Genomic DNA, 18,934 nt, shown 5'->3' on the forward strand with positions numbered 1-18,934 from the left:
TCAAAGTCATTTACCTCAACCCTGGAGGTCAACTGACTGCCTCTGATGGGGAACCTAGAGAGTCTGGCAAAATCCTTTAATGAGGACTAAAGACCATTCTTTGAATCATTACTCTTGGTTTTCTAAGTGACAACCGATGCTCCTAAAAGCCAGCTGGATGAATCCAGCTATGCAGTAGACAGATTTGGTTTCACAAGCAGTAAACAGACAGTGTTTGCTCTTGGCTTTCAGTGGAATTTCTCCGCAGAGTCCCTGCACCATCCTGAACTGTAACTCACTACACTATTCCAATAGAAAAGTAAAAACATTTAAAAAGACCTATACGTAAAGAACTACTCATTTAATGCTTATATGCAGTCTTTATTATCCATGGCTATTTAATAGTTTTAGGGAACAAATTGGTCTTGGTGCCTGAAAAACAGAAAACACAGAAGCTTACAGCAGCAGATGGTTTGCCTCTGGCCTTAGCACCTTTGAGCCAGCACTGTGTAGGGCTTATTTTCTGTCTTCATGGAGCTTGGACCTCGGATATGGAATCTTTTACTCAACCTTTTTTCCCAGCCCATATTTTTAGGGGGCTCTGAAAACCATGCTCAGGTTGATCCTGCAATGACACTGTGGCTCTTGGTGGCTTTGGAAGCCAAGGGATGAGCCTGGACTCAGGAGCATATGGAAGAGGGACATGCTGAGGATTCTCCAGCAGAAGAAAGCCTGAGTTTCTATCTAGCACTCCTTAGAATGATGCCAAGTTTGCTTTCTAAGAAGGCTGAGACCCAAAATAAAAACATCCTTGGTGAATATTGCAGCGTCTACTTGATTCTCCCTGCAGAAAGCCCCTATATTTTCACACCCATTCAGTGTTACCTGTACAGCTGCAGACAGGACTGCAGAGCAAGAGCAACTGATGTAGAATTTTACCCTTACAACCACCTGCGTCACTGTTGGCCATCATCACAGCCACCACAGGAGTCTGCTTATGGCCATCAACTGCTGCCCATCACCTCCAGCTCCATGTCTGTGTCACATGACACTTTATTTCACTGCCCAGAATTCTCTAGGGTCAGCACTGAACTATAGTTCTTATGTTCTTATTGAGTTAACCTTAAGATGCACCTTTCAATATTTCACAATCTGAAAAATAAGGAAAGTAGTCTTTGTCCCTCGGGTTGATATATTGAATTAACATAGCCAGACAAAATACACTGGATTAGATAAACACACAAGGTCTGGCATTACTGGCCCTTGGCTTCTGTGATCAGTGTGATACACTCCAGGTCTTTTCAATTTCTAATATTACATGACCCCAAAGAACTCCACATCACCATCATCTCAGCCAAATTTATTACTATTAGGTGTTTTCCTGACAAACAGAGCAGAGTGGCATAGTTGAAGTAGCACAGCAGTGTCAAGAGGAGCACTGTGAGACTTTCAGTAGCACAAGGCTCCCAGTCCTGTGGCCTGGGGATATGAAAGTTCCAGATGAGGATGCATGGCCAGTGTCCAAGCATGCTCCAATTTCACTCAGAGTAACCAGGACTGTTTCCACCTCCTCATTTGCATGGAACAAGCATCTTTATCATCAGTAGCCATAACCATCTGTTGTAAGAAAAAGGACCCAGTCCTCCATGAGCCATGGTAAACAGGAGGCAGAACATTGACTTGAGCATTGGGTAGGGGAAGAAGTGGGAACTGAAGAAGTGGGTTTTAACTTTTCCCTAAAACACTTAAGCCTTTCAAACAAAATAGTACCTAGAATCAACAACAACAACAATTCAGAAGCTCATGGTGAAGCAGGTATGGGGCTTCAGATCAGCATTATATTTCCTACTCCCCAAACTCCTGAGCCTGTGTGGAACCCCAACCTACACATACTTTCCAAAGGACTAGATTAGAGAAATCTGGAATACTAGAATAGACTTATAGAAGAAGAAAGAGGTAGGAGCCACAGAGGCGGCTTAGTTACCAGCAAAGCTTGCTTTACAAGTATGGGGAACTAAGTTCTGATTCCCAGAGTCCCCATGAAAAGCCAGCTGTGGTAGCATGTCTATAATTTTGGAAATCGTGAGAAGAGAGGTGGACATAGGTAGATGCCTGGCACTTGCTGATCAGCTCATCTAACCTACCTGGCAACGTTTCAGGACCATGACAGACCCTGTCTCAAACTAAAGGTGGAAGGCATCTGAGGACAACATACAAAATTGTCTTCTGACAACCCCCCCCCATATGTGTGTTGCTCACATGCTCACTTATATGTGCCTGTATGTGCAAACCTTCTTACACATGTGATCCACCCACATGTACATATATTCACACAGAAAAATACAAAGACCGTTTTCATCATGGTGCTTCTGGGTATTTTGCTGTATAGACATGACATGTCATGGCTTGTAGGGTGTGCAACTGAGAAGAAGCCTTCCGTTCCCTGCCTAAGGCAGATGAACCCACCAACTGATCTTTACCTCAGAGTCAAGCTTCATCCTCGTCTTCAACTGGGCGAGACAGATTTGCTTGGTAATGATTTCAATTTTTCTTCTTTGCCCAGCCCCCCCTTCTTCCCTACCCACCTCTTATGCCTAAGCTGTGGCCTCATCCTAGATCTTGGGTCTCAAGCCCAGTGCTTCTCTTTTGGCCTCCAAGTAAAGAGGATCTTGAGGCCTGTTTTTCCCCATTTCCTTACTAGGTAGCTCATCACTTCCCCCAGAGATAAGCCCCCAGACCCACCTATGCACACCACGTCCATGAAGCCATACATCCCATAGCAGATCTGGAAGAGGAGGTCTTGGCGTTGCCATTTTGCTGAGGGACTGAAGGTCGACCAGATGAGCCAAGAGATACTGGCGATGAGGAAGAGAGAACCCAAGATGGCAGCTGCAATTTGAACCTTCTCGATGACCGTCAGGGATATGGCCTGCCACTGAGGAGGAGAAAGTGACAGATTAGCTGCTTGAGTGCCCGTATCCCATGCCCACACTCTTTCTTCTGCTCCAGCAGTTCACTGGCCTAGAGCTTAGGCCAGGGCTTCTCCACTTGTAGTACAATGGACATCTTTGCAGTTTTATATTATACGATGGATGCCGAGGAAACATGTACTGTATAAACTGATCAGATGTCACTGTAACGAGGGGACTCTGGGCAGGCCTGGCTGAGGAGGAGACTCTTATATTTGACTTTCAAAAACATGGAAATCCGAAGGTGAGAAGAAGAATAAAGAGCTAGTGTGGGTGTTGCACCAAGGTGCCAGAATATTCCTTCTAGCGCAGCACAGTTGATTCCCTCACTAATAGGTGCCAAGAGGGCACAGGTCACCCTTTGACTGTTTTTATTTTGTTTCTACACCACCACCTTGGCCACCGTTTAATGTACACGTCAGAGATGAACAGCTTGACAGGGAAGAAGAGGACACGACATGTGGGAGTAAGGAGAAAAAAAAAAAAACAGTTCGCAATATACCAACTGTATTTCAACTCCTTTTTTTCTTTTTAAACAGAAGAAAGAAACCAGTGTACTTACAGCACTATTGAGCTGGAGGCTGGAGTGTGGGTGAGCTTGGGCTATGGAATTCTATGATTCTATGTTTCATCTATGGAGCAATGTCCTAAATTAGCCTTGAGTAGGACTTTAGTTTAGGCTCATTGCACTCAGCAAATAAGTACTGACCATTTCCATGTGCCTGGCCACTACTCTAGATGCTAGAACTAAAGCAATGGATAAAACTAAAAGACCCTTACCCTATGACACCCACAGCCTCAGGACCATGTAAGTCTTAGAATTTACATGCTCAATCCATCATGGATATGTGTGTGTTCTTCCTGGAGCACACCCAGGAATCACTGTGGTGGAAACACAGAGGGAAGGCACAGTGCCTTCCACACACAGTGCCTTCCACCTGCCAATTGGGACCCTCCCTCTGACATCACTGGGCTCAGATGGGGTAGGCCAGTGGCCTCTAAGGAACAGTAGGTATTGGAAAATATCTCAGTTTTAATCCAGATATAGGACATGGGCCTTAACATTTAATGACACTGATAGCATCCCATTACAGGGCATTAGCCCTTTAAATTTTCCAGTGCTTCCCCAGCCTAGGGTTACACATAACAAAGGCATTCTCCAGAAGATGGCCCTATCATGTAGACTTCTCTCATGTACAGTAAATGCTTTTTCCAGGGCCAACCCTGAACAGTCTAGAAGAGAGTTTCTAACTGTAATTGGGTTGGCAACAGTAAGACCCAACTCCTTCTCCTCTTTCATAATCCCAAAGACACAGAAGCACAGAAAGGGCCTCTTTATCCTGACTCTCTTCCTTTCTGCTCCAAACATTCTGATGGGCAGGGCCTCTGACTAAAGTGACTGTGATGAACGAGAGGGAGGATGAGACGCTGCGGACAAGAGCTCCTTCTTGTCCCACGTGAGGCTCCATGGGAGTGGAACAGGAGGCACTGCAAGGAGAGAGCTCTGAGATCTGACAGGAGGGCTGGGAATGGAGAAGGGCCTTGGTGGTGCCAAGCCCCACTGCCACCAACAAATACCTGGAACACCAGACTCTCATCCTACGTATTTAATTTTATTTTAGGTGCATTGGTGTGAAGGTGTCGCATCCTTTGGAACTGGAGCCACAGAGTTGTGAGCTGCCATGTGGGTGCTAGGAGTTGAACCTGGAAGAGCAGACAGCGCTCTTAACCATTGAGCCATCTCTCAAGCCCTCAGAATCTAGGTCTAAATGAGGTTCTAATCACCAGATCATAAATAAGACTTTCTCCCTGTGAACTCCAGTTCCGCAGCATCAGGAAGTGGAAAGCAATGGGTAGAGTGCAAGGAGGAGATGTTCTTCTGTAAACCAGGAAGGGACATCAAATAAGGCATCAGAGGACCCAATTCTGCTTGAGCCGTGTCCCCAGACTTGTTGAGTGTGAGCGAGAAGTCACCATAAATCATGATGATCGTCAATTTTGCCTTCTTTAAAGCTGGAAGTAATTGGTCCTTCTTTCTTCCTAGACTATTGTGAGTGTTAAAGACACATATGAACTTGTCAGGACAGGGTGAGTACACATGTGTATGTGTGCCTGTATTATGTTTTACTACATACAGAGTAGGTGTTTGGACTCAGGAACCATAGTTCTTGTTGCAGACAGCAACCTGCTTTGCCGCTTCCTAGCTGTACAGCCTCCAACAAGTCCATGAATCACTCTCTGCCTCCATTGTCTAAACCTGTGCATTGAATAATAATAGCATTCCACTGAGTTGTTTCCAGGGTTCAATTGATACTATGCGTGAGCTAACATTTAACAAGCAGTAATTAAATGTCCATTAATATATCATACTCTTCTCTCATCTAAGGGGGATGCATTCCAAGGCCCTCGTGCCCCCCCACCCCCCCAGTAAATACCTGAAACCTCTGACAATAGTGGACCAAGTAGCGTGATGACTCATGCCAGCTAATCTGCTAGCCAAGGTGATTGCTCAGTAACTAATAGGTAAATAGCACATACGGTTTGGATGATGAAGAAAGGGATGACTCACGTCCTGGGGAAGATGGAGAGGAAGGCATGGCATTTTCTCCCTCTACTCAGAACAATATGCAATTATAAGTTATTAATTCTTCCTGCAGTTTCCTTTTCAGTGCTTTTGGGTACCAGGCAGCCATGGTTAACTAAAACCACAGGAAGCTAGCACTAATAAAGTTGCTATTCAGAGCTATCAAAGACAAAGAGGGAAGCAGGCAATGGGGTCTCAAGCCCCACAAGGCTATGGCTCCTTTCTCAGTAGGTATTCTAGATGCAAACCCTTCTTCGAGAAGGTCACTAATATTCTGTTCCATAATGAAGACTTGAACTATTTCTGACATCTTTGCCTGGGACACAAACCAGGGCATGAGAGAGCCAAGATATATGGGAAGGTACCTCCCTGCTCTGATGGCTAAACCCTATCCATTGATCTGTTAGCTTTTAGTCAGGTCTGCCAGCCCCAACTTCTACAAATAGGGACTCAGCTTCTACAGATAGGACTTAGCTGGGCTTTTTGCACAGAGGGTCATCACTATGACCAAGCAGACAGTTGTATGACACTTGGCTAGGCCAGAGGAGTCCAGGACATACACTTGGAACAATTTAGGACACAACCATACAGCACAGTTTCAAGTCCAAACTACTTCTATATAGAAAAAGGAATTGGCATTTACTTGGCTCACATCACTGAGTTTTCAGGACCAACATAATCAGAGAGGTCCCCAGTGCCTAAAAATTCATAATTGAAGTCAGGGTAGTAACTTGGAAATAGATTAACAGACTGGTGGTGCCAGTACTGCCATTTACTTACCTGACATAGACTTAAAATAACCTTTTCTTTATGAAAAAACAAAGCTATACTTGAATGATTTTTTTTTTTTCATTATATGAGTCAAAGGTGGAACCAAGATGGGGGTGTCTTAGAGTGAGTTCATAGATTGTGGATCTGACCTTTCCTGAAGTCTGAATCAGCTGTAAAGAAAGGGCGGGTCAATGCTCAGACCTCCGCTGCACCCTGAGGACTTGGAATCAGCTGTTGCTCAGCACTGCTATTTTAAGACATCTCAGGATCTGAGACGAATGACTGAAGATGGAGCCAGCAGTCGGGAGGGGCATCCCATCAAGAGGCTGAGATGCCTGGGAATCTGATGCCTTTACCCCCCCCCCCCAATTCCCGAGGGTACCCCATGGGGAATGCCACAGGACAATTCTACATGTTTTCAGATGCTCTTCAATGCAAAGACCCTACCTACTACAGTCACCCACTTCCAACCCTCCTGGGTTTGCAAGGTTGACTCTTTGCCACACTCACAGAAGAGGGAAACTGTTAGGTATCTGTTGTCTCCATCCCCACTGTCTCGCTGGCTAATTGATTACATGGCTGCTTACTTGACTGGTGATGTGTATATGGAAATATTTTCAGAAGCAGAGTGCTCTCTCTCTCTCTCTCTCTCTCTCTCTCTCTCTCTCTCTGTCTTTCTGTCTTATTCTGTCTGTCTGTCTGTCTCTGTGTGTGTGTCTGTGTGTGTGCACTCATGTGGCACTCTTACTGGAAAACTGCTTGAGTTGGCTGGTTGACATAGGACTAGCAATTGTGGGGAGGATAGCTATGTCAGCAGAGAAGGAGAGGGGGGAATGGGAAGAGAGAGCCCTGAGTTCTGCCAGTCTGACTGCTAGATCTCTACTCTAATTCTGTCCCTGTAGTCCCATACCTCTCATAGTACCTCTGTTACTTTGTCAACATGCTTCTTCATTTTCTTTGTCCCTCTTTGTTTCTTCTCCATTCCTTCACACTCTGCCCCTTGTCACAGGAAGTGTGGTCAGTGGGCCAGCAGGAGTATCCCTCATAGCTTGCTAGCAATGCAGGCTCTAGGACCCCGCTCTAGACTAGTGAATTGTAATCCACTTGTTAAAACTCCAGGTAAAATACAAGCAAATCAAAGTCTGAAAACACCACTGAGCCATCTGGTCTACCCAACTTCTTTTCAAACCCTTGGCTTAAACTCAAGCCTCACTTTCCCACCATCTCTTCCCAATTTACTGGTCTTTTTCTCTTTGCTTTTTTCTTTTCTTCCCTCCTTCCTTCCCTCACTTCTTGTCTTTCTGTCCTTCCTTTTTCCCATATCCTATTCTTTTTTCTCCCTTTCCTCTTCTTATTAACTCATATATTTTCTTACTCTATCCCTTCCATCTATCTCCCGTGACCTTTCCCCTCATATATGTTATATTCCTGTCTTTGCACAACCTTTCCCCTTCTTGACTAGACTTAAGAAAAAAGACCATTTTCCCCACCTCCTGACTGTGTGGCACCAAGCTGCCCTGAATCTGAGGTTTGGTAATTCCCCTCCTATAAAACAGGTAATGAGGGGACCCCGGCTAGGAAGCCCTGGATTTACCTGTAGAGGATTCTTTGTGCTTATGGCGATGACATGGTACTTGTAGTAGCACAGCTCACAACTCCAGCAGCCCCTTTCACTGATCCATTTGATGAGACATGGCTGGTGTGTACATTTGACTGAACCATCACAGCGGCATGGGCTTAGCAGCTCTCCCTGTGGAGAAGAAAAAGAGGCACTGTGGTGAGACTGGAGCCTCAGTCCAGCAGGTGATAGATAGGTAGATGGATACTGGAACCCTGATCTGAGCCACTCTGATAGCCCAGATAAGGCCACTTGGTCCGAGCCACAAATATTGCCTGGAGGCACCAGAATCTACTGAAGAGGCCTGGACTCCAGCATCCCTTCTATAGAATCCAAGCAGCTTTAGGCAGCTAAACTACCAGTTCTGAGACCTTCTTCCTACCTAGTAAGACCTGAAATGAGTCTTGAACTGCCTAAGACCTAGGATGTCCATGGAAGCCTTCTGTAGTCCAATGGTGGGTGGTAGGCTCCATGAGTTTCTTTTTAGAAACTCAACCAAACTTAAATGCCCACAGGACTAGAGAAGCAACACAAGTGATGGAAATCTGCTGGTGGAGACAGGAGTGACTTGGAGAATTCAGACCAAAAGCAGGACAGCCACTACCATCTCCAGCTAGCCACGGGTGAGGTAATACAATGGGATTTGTATTTTGAGTACTGCTGGTGATCCCACACAGACTATCCCCAGTCCTACCGGGACTCTTTTCTCTAAACTTCTCAGTAGTCAGTTTTAACATGTGCGAACATATGGCTGACTTTGAGTTTAGAGATGCCTAGAGGCCATTGAAGTACTCCAACCTTGAGCTTTTTCATTCTCCTGCAAGCCAGTACACGAAGACACCGGGCCTCCCAGTGGTACTCTCCATGTAGGTCAGGCCTGAATCCTATGGGGTCTTGGTGGTTGCCCAATGTCCTTGCCGAAGCCCTTGGTTGCACCAGCCAATTTGGGGGCAAAGGACAAAAGACCAACTTAGGAGCATTGGAAGCAGGAGAATAAACCATCAGGCAAAGGTAGGTGTTAAGGATCTGAAGCCCCTTGTAACCGGACGGCAGGGTATGGCTGTTCTCTAGAGCTCTCCGTGAACATCAGATAGCCATGACTAAAAACTTTGACTCTTGCCACCAGATATGGTGGCCCCAAAGTGCCTCCATGAACCTCACCACCTATTCTCTCTGCCATCTCCCACTTTTTGTTTGTTTTGAGACAAGGTTTCTCTGTGTAGCTCTGGCTATCCTTGAACTTACTCTGTAGACCAGACTGTCCTCAAACTCAGAGGGATCCACTCTGCCTCTGGAGTGTTGGGATTAAAGGCGTGCACCACCACTTCTCAGCTTCCACTTCCCTCCCTTTGTTCTCTCTCTCTTTGCTCTCTCCTTCCCAGTTCACTGTCCACCCTCTTGGCTCATTAAATCCCCACTGGTTCAGCTCTTTTATTCACTTTCGCAGAGACGTTAACAGTTGGGCTCTGCATCCCCTCTGGACTTCCTCCTTTATGCTCCATGCTTCCATCCCAGATCACTTATTTTGGATTCAGTTCCTCTGTCTTACTCAAAGGACCCATGCACAGCCCAATTCCTGAGCCCTGTGATGCTATGTTTGGGGTAATGCCACTTGAATCATTTCCCTGCTTGTTTGGCTGTTTCATCAATTAGGAAACTAAGCTTTGTTCGCAACCATGAATAAGCAAGTCCAGGATCTTCTGGCCTCTAAGTATATCCATCTGCATATTTAGTCTTGCTATTCACTGTGAACTATAGAACCAGGCATCTCCTCCTTTGGTTTCTGGAAACATTGGTCCCTTTCACTTTAACTTCTATATGCAAAATTGTAATCTTGGCCTGTATGAAGTCCTTTAGTTCCCAGTCTACTCAAATGCTCAATTCTGGTCTTTGTATGGATCTAATGCCACATCCCGAAGAGTCACCCAAGGCTTCTCAGGTGAAGATAGGTGTTTCAACCCAAAAGGACTTTATGCTAGATGAATTTAGCATCTCACTCTGAGAGAACTTAACACATAATCACAAGGATATATTTATGTACCTATCTGCCCTCCAAAGGACCTCTGAAGACAGAGGTGATGTTCACATCTTTATACCCCTTTCACTGGTGCCAAGTCCTACATTTGGAGACAACCTTTTGTGTTTGAATGACAAAGTGAAAAACTAAGTCAAACGTCTTCCTAGATTCTGGCATTGCCCGCTTTGTAAGAAGAGAAACAATATTTATCTTATTAACCCAGTAATTTTTGTAGTACGTGGAACTCCATGGACCTGTGTGCAATGAGTTACCTGGGTAGTAGATACTTAGGTACTCAGCACCAGGAAACCTCATTCTGTTCTTCAAGTACCAATAGCTTTTCTTGGCTGTGGCACTTTCCAATCTCATTTTTTGGCCCTTCTCCATCTGTCTGCGGGTCATTACACTACGGCTTCCCTCACAGGGAAGCTTTATACACCTTTGCATCTCTAGCACCCAGTGCAGTGCCTATGGTACAACAATCTGACTTTGGCAGATAATCATGGGCGTCTCTGTTTGATAAACAAGAGATTTTATCTCTCTAGAACATAGCCTATCTTGGGTTCTATGATGACTAGCAGGGAAGAGCAGGCAAGAGTTGCGCATGCCGCTGGCCACTCAGTACAGCAAACTCTAACTCCCCATGGTACTGAGTGGTTGTAGCTGTGAGACAGAAATGGGAGGGGTGAGTGGAGAGAGGTGCTGGAGGAGGGGCAAAGCCCTCATTACTCGTGGCAGCGTTTCCTAGGCTCATTAATTCTAACAGAATGAGCTAGGTTTGATTAATCGGGTTGTTAAGCAGCCATGTCAAGTCGCCCATCAGGTAAAAGACATTACTTCCGGTCGCTGGCAATGAAACCAAGTGACAGCAGTCAGCACCCTTGTTTCTCGAGCAGCAGCAAAGAGAAAAGGCACAGAAGAGCTACTGGCTGAAAACAACCCTTAACAGGATCTGGGCTCTCCTCCTGGCCTCTGGGTGGGGACAATTAGCTAGAGCCCTTTGAGAGTCACATAACTACCTACAGAGGGAGCTGGCTTAGCCAGGCCATTTGTTAAGTCCCCAACATCCACACTGGACAACCCAAAGACAGACTGGGGAATTCCTTCTAGCACTGAGACTATTAGTAACCAGGGCATTAAAACTCCTTTTAAAATGTAGATCTGGTGAAAAAAATACTATATTTTTAAAAAATCCACAAAGAAGCTCTTTTAAACTTGTTAGTCCTGCTATACCAATTGCCTAGGATATGTTTTTTATGTACCTCAGGAGGAGGGCCACAATCCTTTTACTGGTTAGGGTAAAATACCATCTTATTATACCCATGTGTCTTCAAGAACAATAGAATAGAAATAACTGGCAGCAAAATAAAAAAAAAAGGATCATGTTAAATTTAATGAAGATGTTCTTCACAGTAAACTCCTTAAAAGCTAAAAATGAGGAAAGCTGTGGGGAGGGGGAACCGGAGCAGGATCTCAGTTTTGTTGGCAAAGCACTTGGTGTACAAGTGTGAAGAGCTGAAACTTAGTCCTTAACATTCACAAAGAAGCTTGGGCACAGTTCTACCTGACTCGCAGAGCTAGGGAGGCAGGGACAGGAAGGTTCTCGAGGCTCACTGGTTAGCTAGCCTCGCTTAAAAATGGCAATCTCCATTTGGTCTCACCAAGGGAAGGTGGATGGCTCCTGACACTGACCTTTAGACTCTGTATACATGTGCACATACGTGCAATACAGTTCCTCCACATGCATACACACATACACACACATGTGCATGCACGCACGCATGCACACACACACATACACACACACACACAATCAAATTCTTGTATGCACATATCCATGCATACACAAGTTTAAATGGTGTAATATGGAAACTGGGATGGACACACTTCCCCCAGGCTCCCAGTATTAACATACCCTAATACAAGAGAAGATGTGATGTAGAGTCCGTGTCATAGAGTCAGCCGGTGACATGAGGAAAAGGAGAAGTCAGGGCTTTCTGACCAGTATCAGTGCCCGGGTCTCACCACACTGATGCCTGTGTCTCTTCCTGTCTCCTTCTCTGGAGGAGGAAGGGACATTGCTAGCCCACCTCAGGCCCTGCAGCCACATCTCCCATGACTGCCAGCTGTAGCTCTGTCTCTTCTCCCTGCTTCATTACACACAGTCTGGTACTCCATCATGTTCATATCCTCCGAGATTTATGCTGCTCACCGATACCCCATTAACTAGGCAAACCAGTGATGTGCAAGAAAAGTGTGGCCTGAACTACACAGGCCCAGAGTGCGGGGAAGCCCAGCCCCTGAGGCCCCCACCCTTTTGGTGCAGATTATAGTAAACTTATCTGCAGAATGCAGCAAATGCCAGAGATCCTGGGGGGCTCACTAAGTGCCAAGGGACCGGAGACTTCTTCAGTGACCTCGGGGCTTTAGGACAAGGAAGAAACAGGGATCTCCTCTAATTCTCTGGCTTTCAAGGGACAGAGTCTGTGAGAGTGGCTAAGAGCATGCATTTTAGAAATCAAGCGCTTTGGTTTTTTGAATATCTCTTCAGCCATTACTAGCCAAGCAAATGTAGGCAAGCCCCTAACTTCCGGGATGCTGTTTCTTCCACGTACACATAACTCTTACCTCCTTAAAAGAAAGATCAAACGCGATGAAGCATACAAGGTGCTTCACAGTCCCCAGCACCAGTAAGCCCTCTTGCCAAATAACAGTTTTAACTCACACTTCCTTAAGCGTTCATTTTTTATTGCAATTCTTCTTTCCTACTGTCATGCTAAGATAAGTCAAATAGGTAATAAAGAAGCAAGAGGCTTAAGAAACAGTTAACTAGGTCACAGAGAGAGGTTAAGATGAAAGGACATTCTATGAACGTTTGCTGTTCTGGGACAGCATTCTAGATTCCCAGTCCGGAAATGCCCTCATGTTACTACAGACACTGGGGGTGTTTGAGGAAATCTTTACCTTAGAGATGCTAGATAAGAGAAGAACATAGGTCTCTTGGGTTGAGATGGTGCTATAGGCAGGGATCGGGGCAAGGTAATTTTCTAGCTGTGGCTGTGACTAACCCAGTGGGAGGGGCCAAAAGGAGGATGAAGAGTCTTCAGTTATCTCTCCATTCACAGATTTTTCTTGTTTGTGTTTTAGCTTGCTTCATTTTTTTTTTTTTTTTTTTGCCTTTTTCAGTCTGGAGACTTGGCTTCAAGAGTCCTTAGGTTACCCAGTTGCTATGGAAATGCCAGGTAAGTCCAAGATGGCTCCCCCCCCCCCACTTACTCATAACCAGGCATTTCTGCCAGGAAGAAATATATACAGCATCGTGTGGCAAAGACAGCCCCATGCTGGGCTGGAGTTTGCTGTTCTGGGAGATCAAAACAAGGATAAAATAAAACAGCAGCCGTAGGGCACAGTTTTTAGTTATTTTCCTTTATTGAGACTCATGATGATCAAGAGCCTGGCTCTCATCCTAGACAGTGTCGGCTTTATTCAGGCTCTGACAGTCTGTGTGACCTTGGTCAACGTGTTAACCACTTGAAGCCGTGTTCACTCACCCTTTTGTCCATTCAGAACTTACTTACTATGTTGTCTCTTCTAGGTGGTAGGCATAAAGTTCTCTGGTAGATAAAGACAGTAAATCAGATAAACAAATAAATTATGTCTACCGAAGAGAAGCTGTCATGTGCTAAGACAATAAGCATAGAATGGGCAAGGACTGTGGATGAGGACGCATGGACTGAGATCCTAAACAGGACTGTGATGGGTAATCTTCATTGTCACGTTGACTACATTTAGAATCACCATGGGAACACACCTCCCAGTGTGTTTGTGAAGTTGTTTCCAGAAATGCTTAACTTGAGGGAAGACCCATTCTGAGTGTAGGTGGCAGCATCCCACAGCTCAGGTCCCAGAGTGATGGAGAAAGAAGCTGAGGACAAGCATTGCATTTCTCTCTCTCTCTCTCTCTCTCTCTCTCTCTCTCTCTCTCTCTCTCTCTCTCTCTCCCTACTGCTGTTGTCTGCAGGGTGACCAGATGCTTCCTGGTCTCATGGCTTTGTCATTCCTGCCATGACAGACTGTATTCTCTGGAACTCTGTGGTGGCTCATCTTGGTTGTCAACCTGACTGGATCTAGAATCAAGTAACATTCTCATATTTTTGTCACAGCAACTAGGAAACTAACTATATTCCATAGCCGATGGCTATGGGAGCCCTCTGAAGAGGGGTATTTGAATTAAGGTGGGAGTAAACCATGTAGATATATGGGACCAAGAAATCTGAGCAGGACGATTAAGTGCAAAGGCTCTGAGGCAGGAAAATGACTGACATATTTTGGGAAAACCAAAGACAGTGGTATATTAAGATTGAGTACTGAGAGGAAGGAAAAAAGATGTCAAAGTTGGGATCAAAGGCAAGGAAACAGATAAAGAAAAGGGTTTATGGACCATCTTAAGGGTCTGGGTAGCCTTGGAGAGAGAGAGAGAGAGAGAGAGAGAGAGAGAGAGAGAGAGAGAGAGAGAGAGAGAGAGAGAGCCTCAGTCTCTAAGCCCTCTTACTCACTCACCTGTCCTGATTTGACTGTGAATGACAGGATCATGTAGGCTTCTTTCTCTACTGAGGACAGACTAGGGGAAAATAAAACAGGATCTGGAGAACAAAGGTCACTGAAATAATCCAAGTGGAGGATGAATAAGTCAATACAAAACCTAAGAAATTATTGGTTTCTGGATGTATTTTTGAAGAAACAAATGTTGGGATCGGTTGGTGGATTGGATGTGGTGTGTGAGAGAAACGCAGGAAAGTAGACGGTGACTTCGACTTGAGCTTTGGGAAGAATGGACGAGTTGGTTTTAGTTGAGTTGAGAAAGACTGAGAAGAAGCAGGTTTAAAGACTGGGTGCTGACGATTGAGATGATCCACAAGAGGCCCATGAGCCATCAAGTGGAAATGCCAGACAAACACTGCAGATGCATTACGCTGGCATCTGGGCTGGGAGGGGACAGGAGCATGAGAATCATTAGCAGTGAGGTGGTGTTTAAATCCCCTACCATGATGAGCTAACCAAAGTGGTCAGTGGATGCCAGAAAAGGAGAGGTACTAGGTCTGATCTTGGTGAGTGGCCTTGTTTAGAGGCCAGAAGATGTCGGGAAGCAGCACACGAGGCTGAGAAAAGAAGGAAATAGAACACAGCATTTCCAAAGCCAAGGAAGATACAAAGTATGCTAAGCAGGGGGAAACCATTAGCCTTGTCTGATGTTGCTGGATCAAGTTAGATGAGAACAAATCATTGTTTACGAGTCTGGCAAACTTTCTGATTTCTTTTTTTTTTTTTTTCATTTTTAGGTGAAATACAAAAATAGAAGAAGTGGGGCTTGTATTGAAGGCAGAGAAAGAAGAACCAATGGGCCGAGATTGCTATGAAATACCAAAAGAGCTTTAGAGAGATTTTTATCAAAGCAGGGGAGCGAGGGAGTAAGTTAGTTCTCACTCAACGTAAACGGAGGCTAGTATGTAAGGGTTACAATGGAGCAGTGGCTCTCAACCTTCCTGATGCTGTGGCCCTTTAATACAGCTCCTCATACTGTAGTGATCCCTATCCATAAAATGATTTTTGTTGCTACTTCATAACTGTAATTTTGCTACTGTTATGAATAATAATGTAAGTATTTGTGGAGATCGAGGTTTGCCAAAAGGGTCTCTAGCCACAAGTTACAAACCACTACCACAGGGGTTAGCAAAACTAAAGCCATCTTCCCGCCTCCTTCAAGTATTAATTTCCTTCCTTCTTTTCTTTTTTTCTGTATCTCTTCATGTCTGAGGATCATCTCTGTAGATATGATGTCGTCTGCCACCTCAGCACAGTGAGGTTAGTGACTGCCATTCCCACTTCACAAATGAAGCGCCCGTTCAGAGACTTTGTTACACGCTCATGAAGATGAACGAATTGGGCTCTGAAACCAGTTCCATTTACCAAACGGTTACCCAGCCCTCTCTTTCCACACGGGATCGATGCCTTCATCACTCCTTCTACCCACAGCAGCCTGTCTTTAAAACCCTTAACTTTTTAGTCCTGATATGAGAGATGGCCTTACTGGATCCCCACTGGGATCTCCCTCACTGGACAGACACAGATGCACACTATTACTCTTTCCTTCATCTCCATCTCCAGAAACAGTTCTAGGTCATGCTTATGAAATATTAATTGATGCCTGTGTGGTGGAGGCTAGGGGTGGGGGACAGGTCAAAATAGGCTCTCAGTTCCTCTTCCCTCCACTCTCAAGTTTCCAACCTTAGTGGGAGGGAGACATTTGTTGAAAAAGAGTTAAGAGATAAAGATTTTCATATGCAGTCTAATCCACTAAAGATTGCTCCGAGGAATAAAGGAAATTACTAATTTAAAAAAAAATTAGTGAAGGAAAGTCTGGTCTTGGAGCTGCTGTAGTATGAAAGCTTGTAGGCTCTAAACTTTACAGTCAGAATTTTCCATCCAGGCCAGGACTCTGCATTGTGACAGGGACGGATAGGCATAAGGACAAGAATCAGGTCATAGGGTTTGTGTGTGTGTGTTTGAGTGTGTGTGTGTGTGTGTGTGTGTGTGTGTGTGTGTGTGTGTGTGTGTAGGGGGCATGAAGATGCTAAGGAAGGTAGAGACTTCCCAGTGTCTGACCTAGGTGGTGTCTATGGTATGATAACTTGTAGCTAGCTGACAAGAAAAGTCAGGCCCCATTTTCTATCTCTCCTTTAAGCCTCACATTCTGGGACCAGTTAACAGTGAGGACTATTAATAGCTTGTGCATGAGAACACACACAAGCATGCATTCCTGCGCGCATGTGCACACACACACACACACAACTATAAGCACAACAAACAGTATCGTGGGTCCAAGATGTTGATCAGTTGTTTGTGTGGTCACATTCTGAATTTGTGGAGAAAGGCTGAGACAGGAAGAGACAGTGCCCAAATAGAGCATAGTGCATAGAAGAAAAAAGTGAGGGTAACCTGGAAAATTCCAGTGTCTCCTTCCATCACGACAGTAGACAATCATTTCCTCATTCTCCACACCATGGGAGTCAATGTATTGTGGCATCAGGATCAGGACAAAAATGGCTTATCATGATGACCTTCTTGCCAAACTGTGAAGGGTGGGGGAAGGGAGGATAATGACCCCAAAGATGCCCTAAGACCTGAAAAATCCATTATTGTTCACAGACAAGCCATCCTGAATTTTGTGCATACTGTATGAGAAAGTGTACGAACAGCTCTGTTTTCTGAGAAGTCTTTTAGCTCCGTCACCCACCCACACCCCCTTCCCACACAGACCATGCTTTCATCAATAGATCTAAGGCCAAATCTTGGCTTCAAGGGACCATCAGTGTGCCAGTAATATTGGAGAGAAATTATGAATTGTAGTGAGATAACTTGATCTAAAGAGGAGAGAAATCTATTACTAAGAAGAGACCTAAAGCCCTAATAAGCTGTAGTTATTGACACTAAATCCAATTAACCTACCAAATTATTTCTGCTTTTATTCTCATACCACCCACTTACTCTCAGAAACACCCAGACATGGACAGCCGCACACAGTTAATCTACAGGCATCTTCATGTCCTGGTTTATCTGTTCATCGTCTCAAAACAATCGGATGTTAAAAGGGACAAGAAAGGTGGACAGGCGAACCCAAGCACTCCAAACTGTGACAGTCATTATCCTGGTAATTATTTTATTCCTATCCTGCTTCTCTCCCTATAATTTAACTGGTCTAAGATAAATGTACCTATTCCCTCTAACTGCTTCTAAATTTACTCAACTGCTACTAGAGAGAAGAAGTTAACCTCACAATAATTGAATTTAAATAACATCCAATTCTGTGAAGTCGAACATGGTCTGCATAGTAAACAAACCACAGGATTTGAGGGCTGGCAGGAAGAAAGAAGGTCACGCTTAATGTGCAGAGGCATAATTGTATCTGTATTTCTAATGGCCCAGATGTGTAATATAATGTCTGTTTGTCTTTCCATCTTACTCATCATTACCATCGTTATCGTTACCAAAGAGCCAAAATTAAAGGCTGATCTGGCCTCGTTCCTCTGGCTGGCTCAAGAGAAAAACATAATTCAGATAAGCCTTGAGGACCTAGAATTGGGCTATTTGCATACAGTGGGCTGGGCCCATGTCCAAGGTTCCAGGCCACTACACTTCTCAGGAAGTTTCAGGAATGCCAGGTCACCGCGTTCTCCTTTTTTGTCCTGAAAATCAGGCCAAATCATCTGACAGGTTAGAGGGAAGGTGCCAACGTGTCCCCTTGAGTCAGTCCTCTGTGGTCTTTGCACAAAGGCGTATACAGCCTCAACTCTGTGAACCCCAGTGATGCTCCCTGGAGGAACTGTAGTGAAATTCTCCTAAAATTAATTTTCTTTCACTGTGATTAATACATCATTCGGAGGGCTTAGGGGAGATGGTGGAGGTTGTAGGTGCGAACAGCTGGGGTCACATGTTGCTTTCTGATGCTTCAGATCAGGACCCTAGGTAGGCAGGATCGCCCTACAAAGCACAGAAGCAAGACCTTTGTCCAGTGCCGTCCCAGCTTGCCCGCTGTCTGGCTGGTGACTGTGCCTTTATGTGTTCTCTATCCGAATCCACTGTTTCTGAGAGTTGAGGCTGTATCAGAATCACTTGGGAGGCTTGTTTAGTGTCTCCATGCTGGCTGCAACCCAAAGACTCCAACTCCACCAAGACCCACTTAAAGTAAAATTGGCTAAGACCTACTTTGAAACGTGTTGGACTAGATACTCATTAACAAACCTTCTGCCTCCTACATTGCTTTGAGACTTTTATGTACACAAAGATAAAAATAGGCACTGAGAATGAAAACTTATTGAGGACTCATTGTGTGCCAATTCTTGTCACAGGCTTTGAATTCTGGGTTCAAATACCAATTCTCCCACTTGCTCTCTCTCTCTCTCTCTCTCTCTCTCTCTCTCTCTCTCTCTCTCTCTCTC

General features: G+C 44.9%; 1 protein-coding gene across 1 annotated transcript in view; it reads right to left on the bottom strand.

The window, feature by feature from the left end:
* March4 (membrane associated ring-CH-type finger 4) overlaps positions 1-18,934 on the bottom strand; it is a 109,817-nt gene that overhangs the window by 16,537 nt on the left and 74,346 nt on the right. The window contains exons 2-3 of the mRNA XM_021198775.2: positions 7,898-8,053; positions 2,722-2,914 (exon numbers count right to left, since the gene is read on the bottom strand). Coding sequence (XP_021054434.1) covers positions 2,722-2,914; positions 7,898-8,053 — 349 coding nt within the window. The remainder of the gene's footprint in view (positions 1-2,721; positions 2,915-7,897; positions 8,054-18,934) is intronic.

This window comes from Mus pahari, chromosome 5 (assembly GCF_900095145.1).
Source record: "Mus pahari chromosome 5, PAHARI_EIJ_v1.1, whole genome shotgun sequence".
Lineage (NCBI taxonomy): Eukaryota > Metazoa > Chordata > Mammalia > Rodentia > Muridae > Mus > Mus pahari.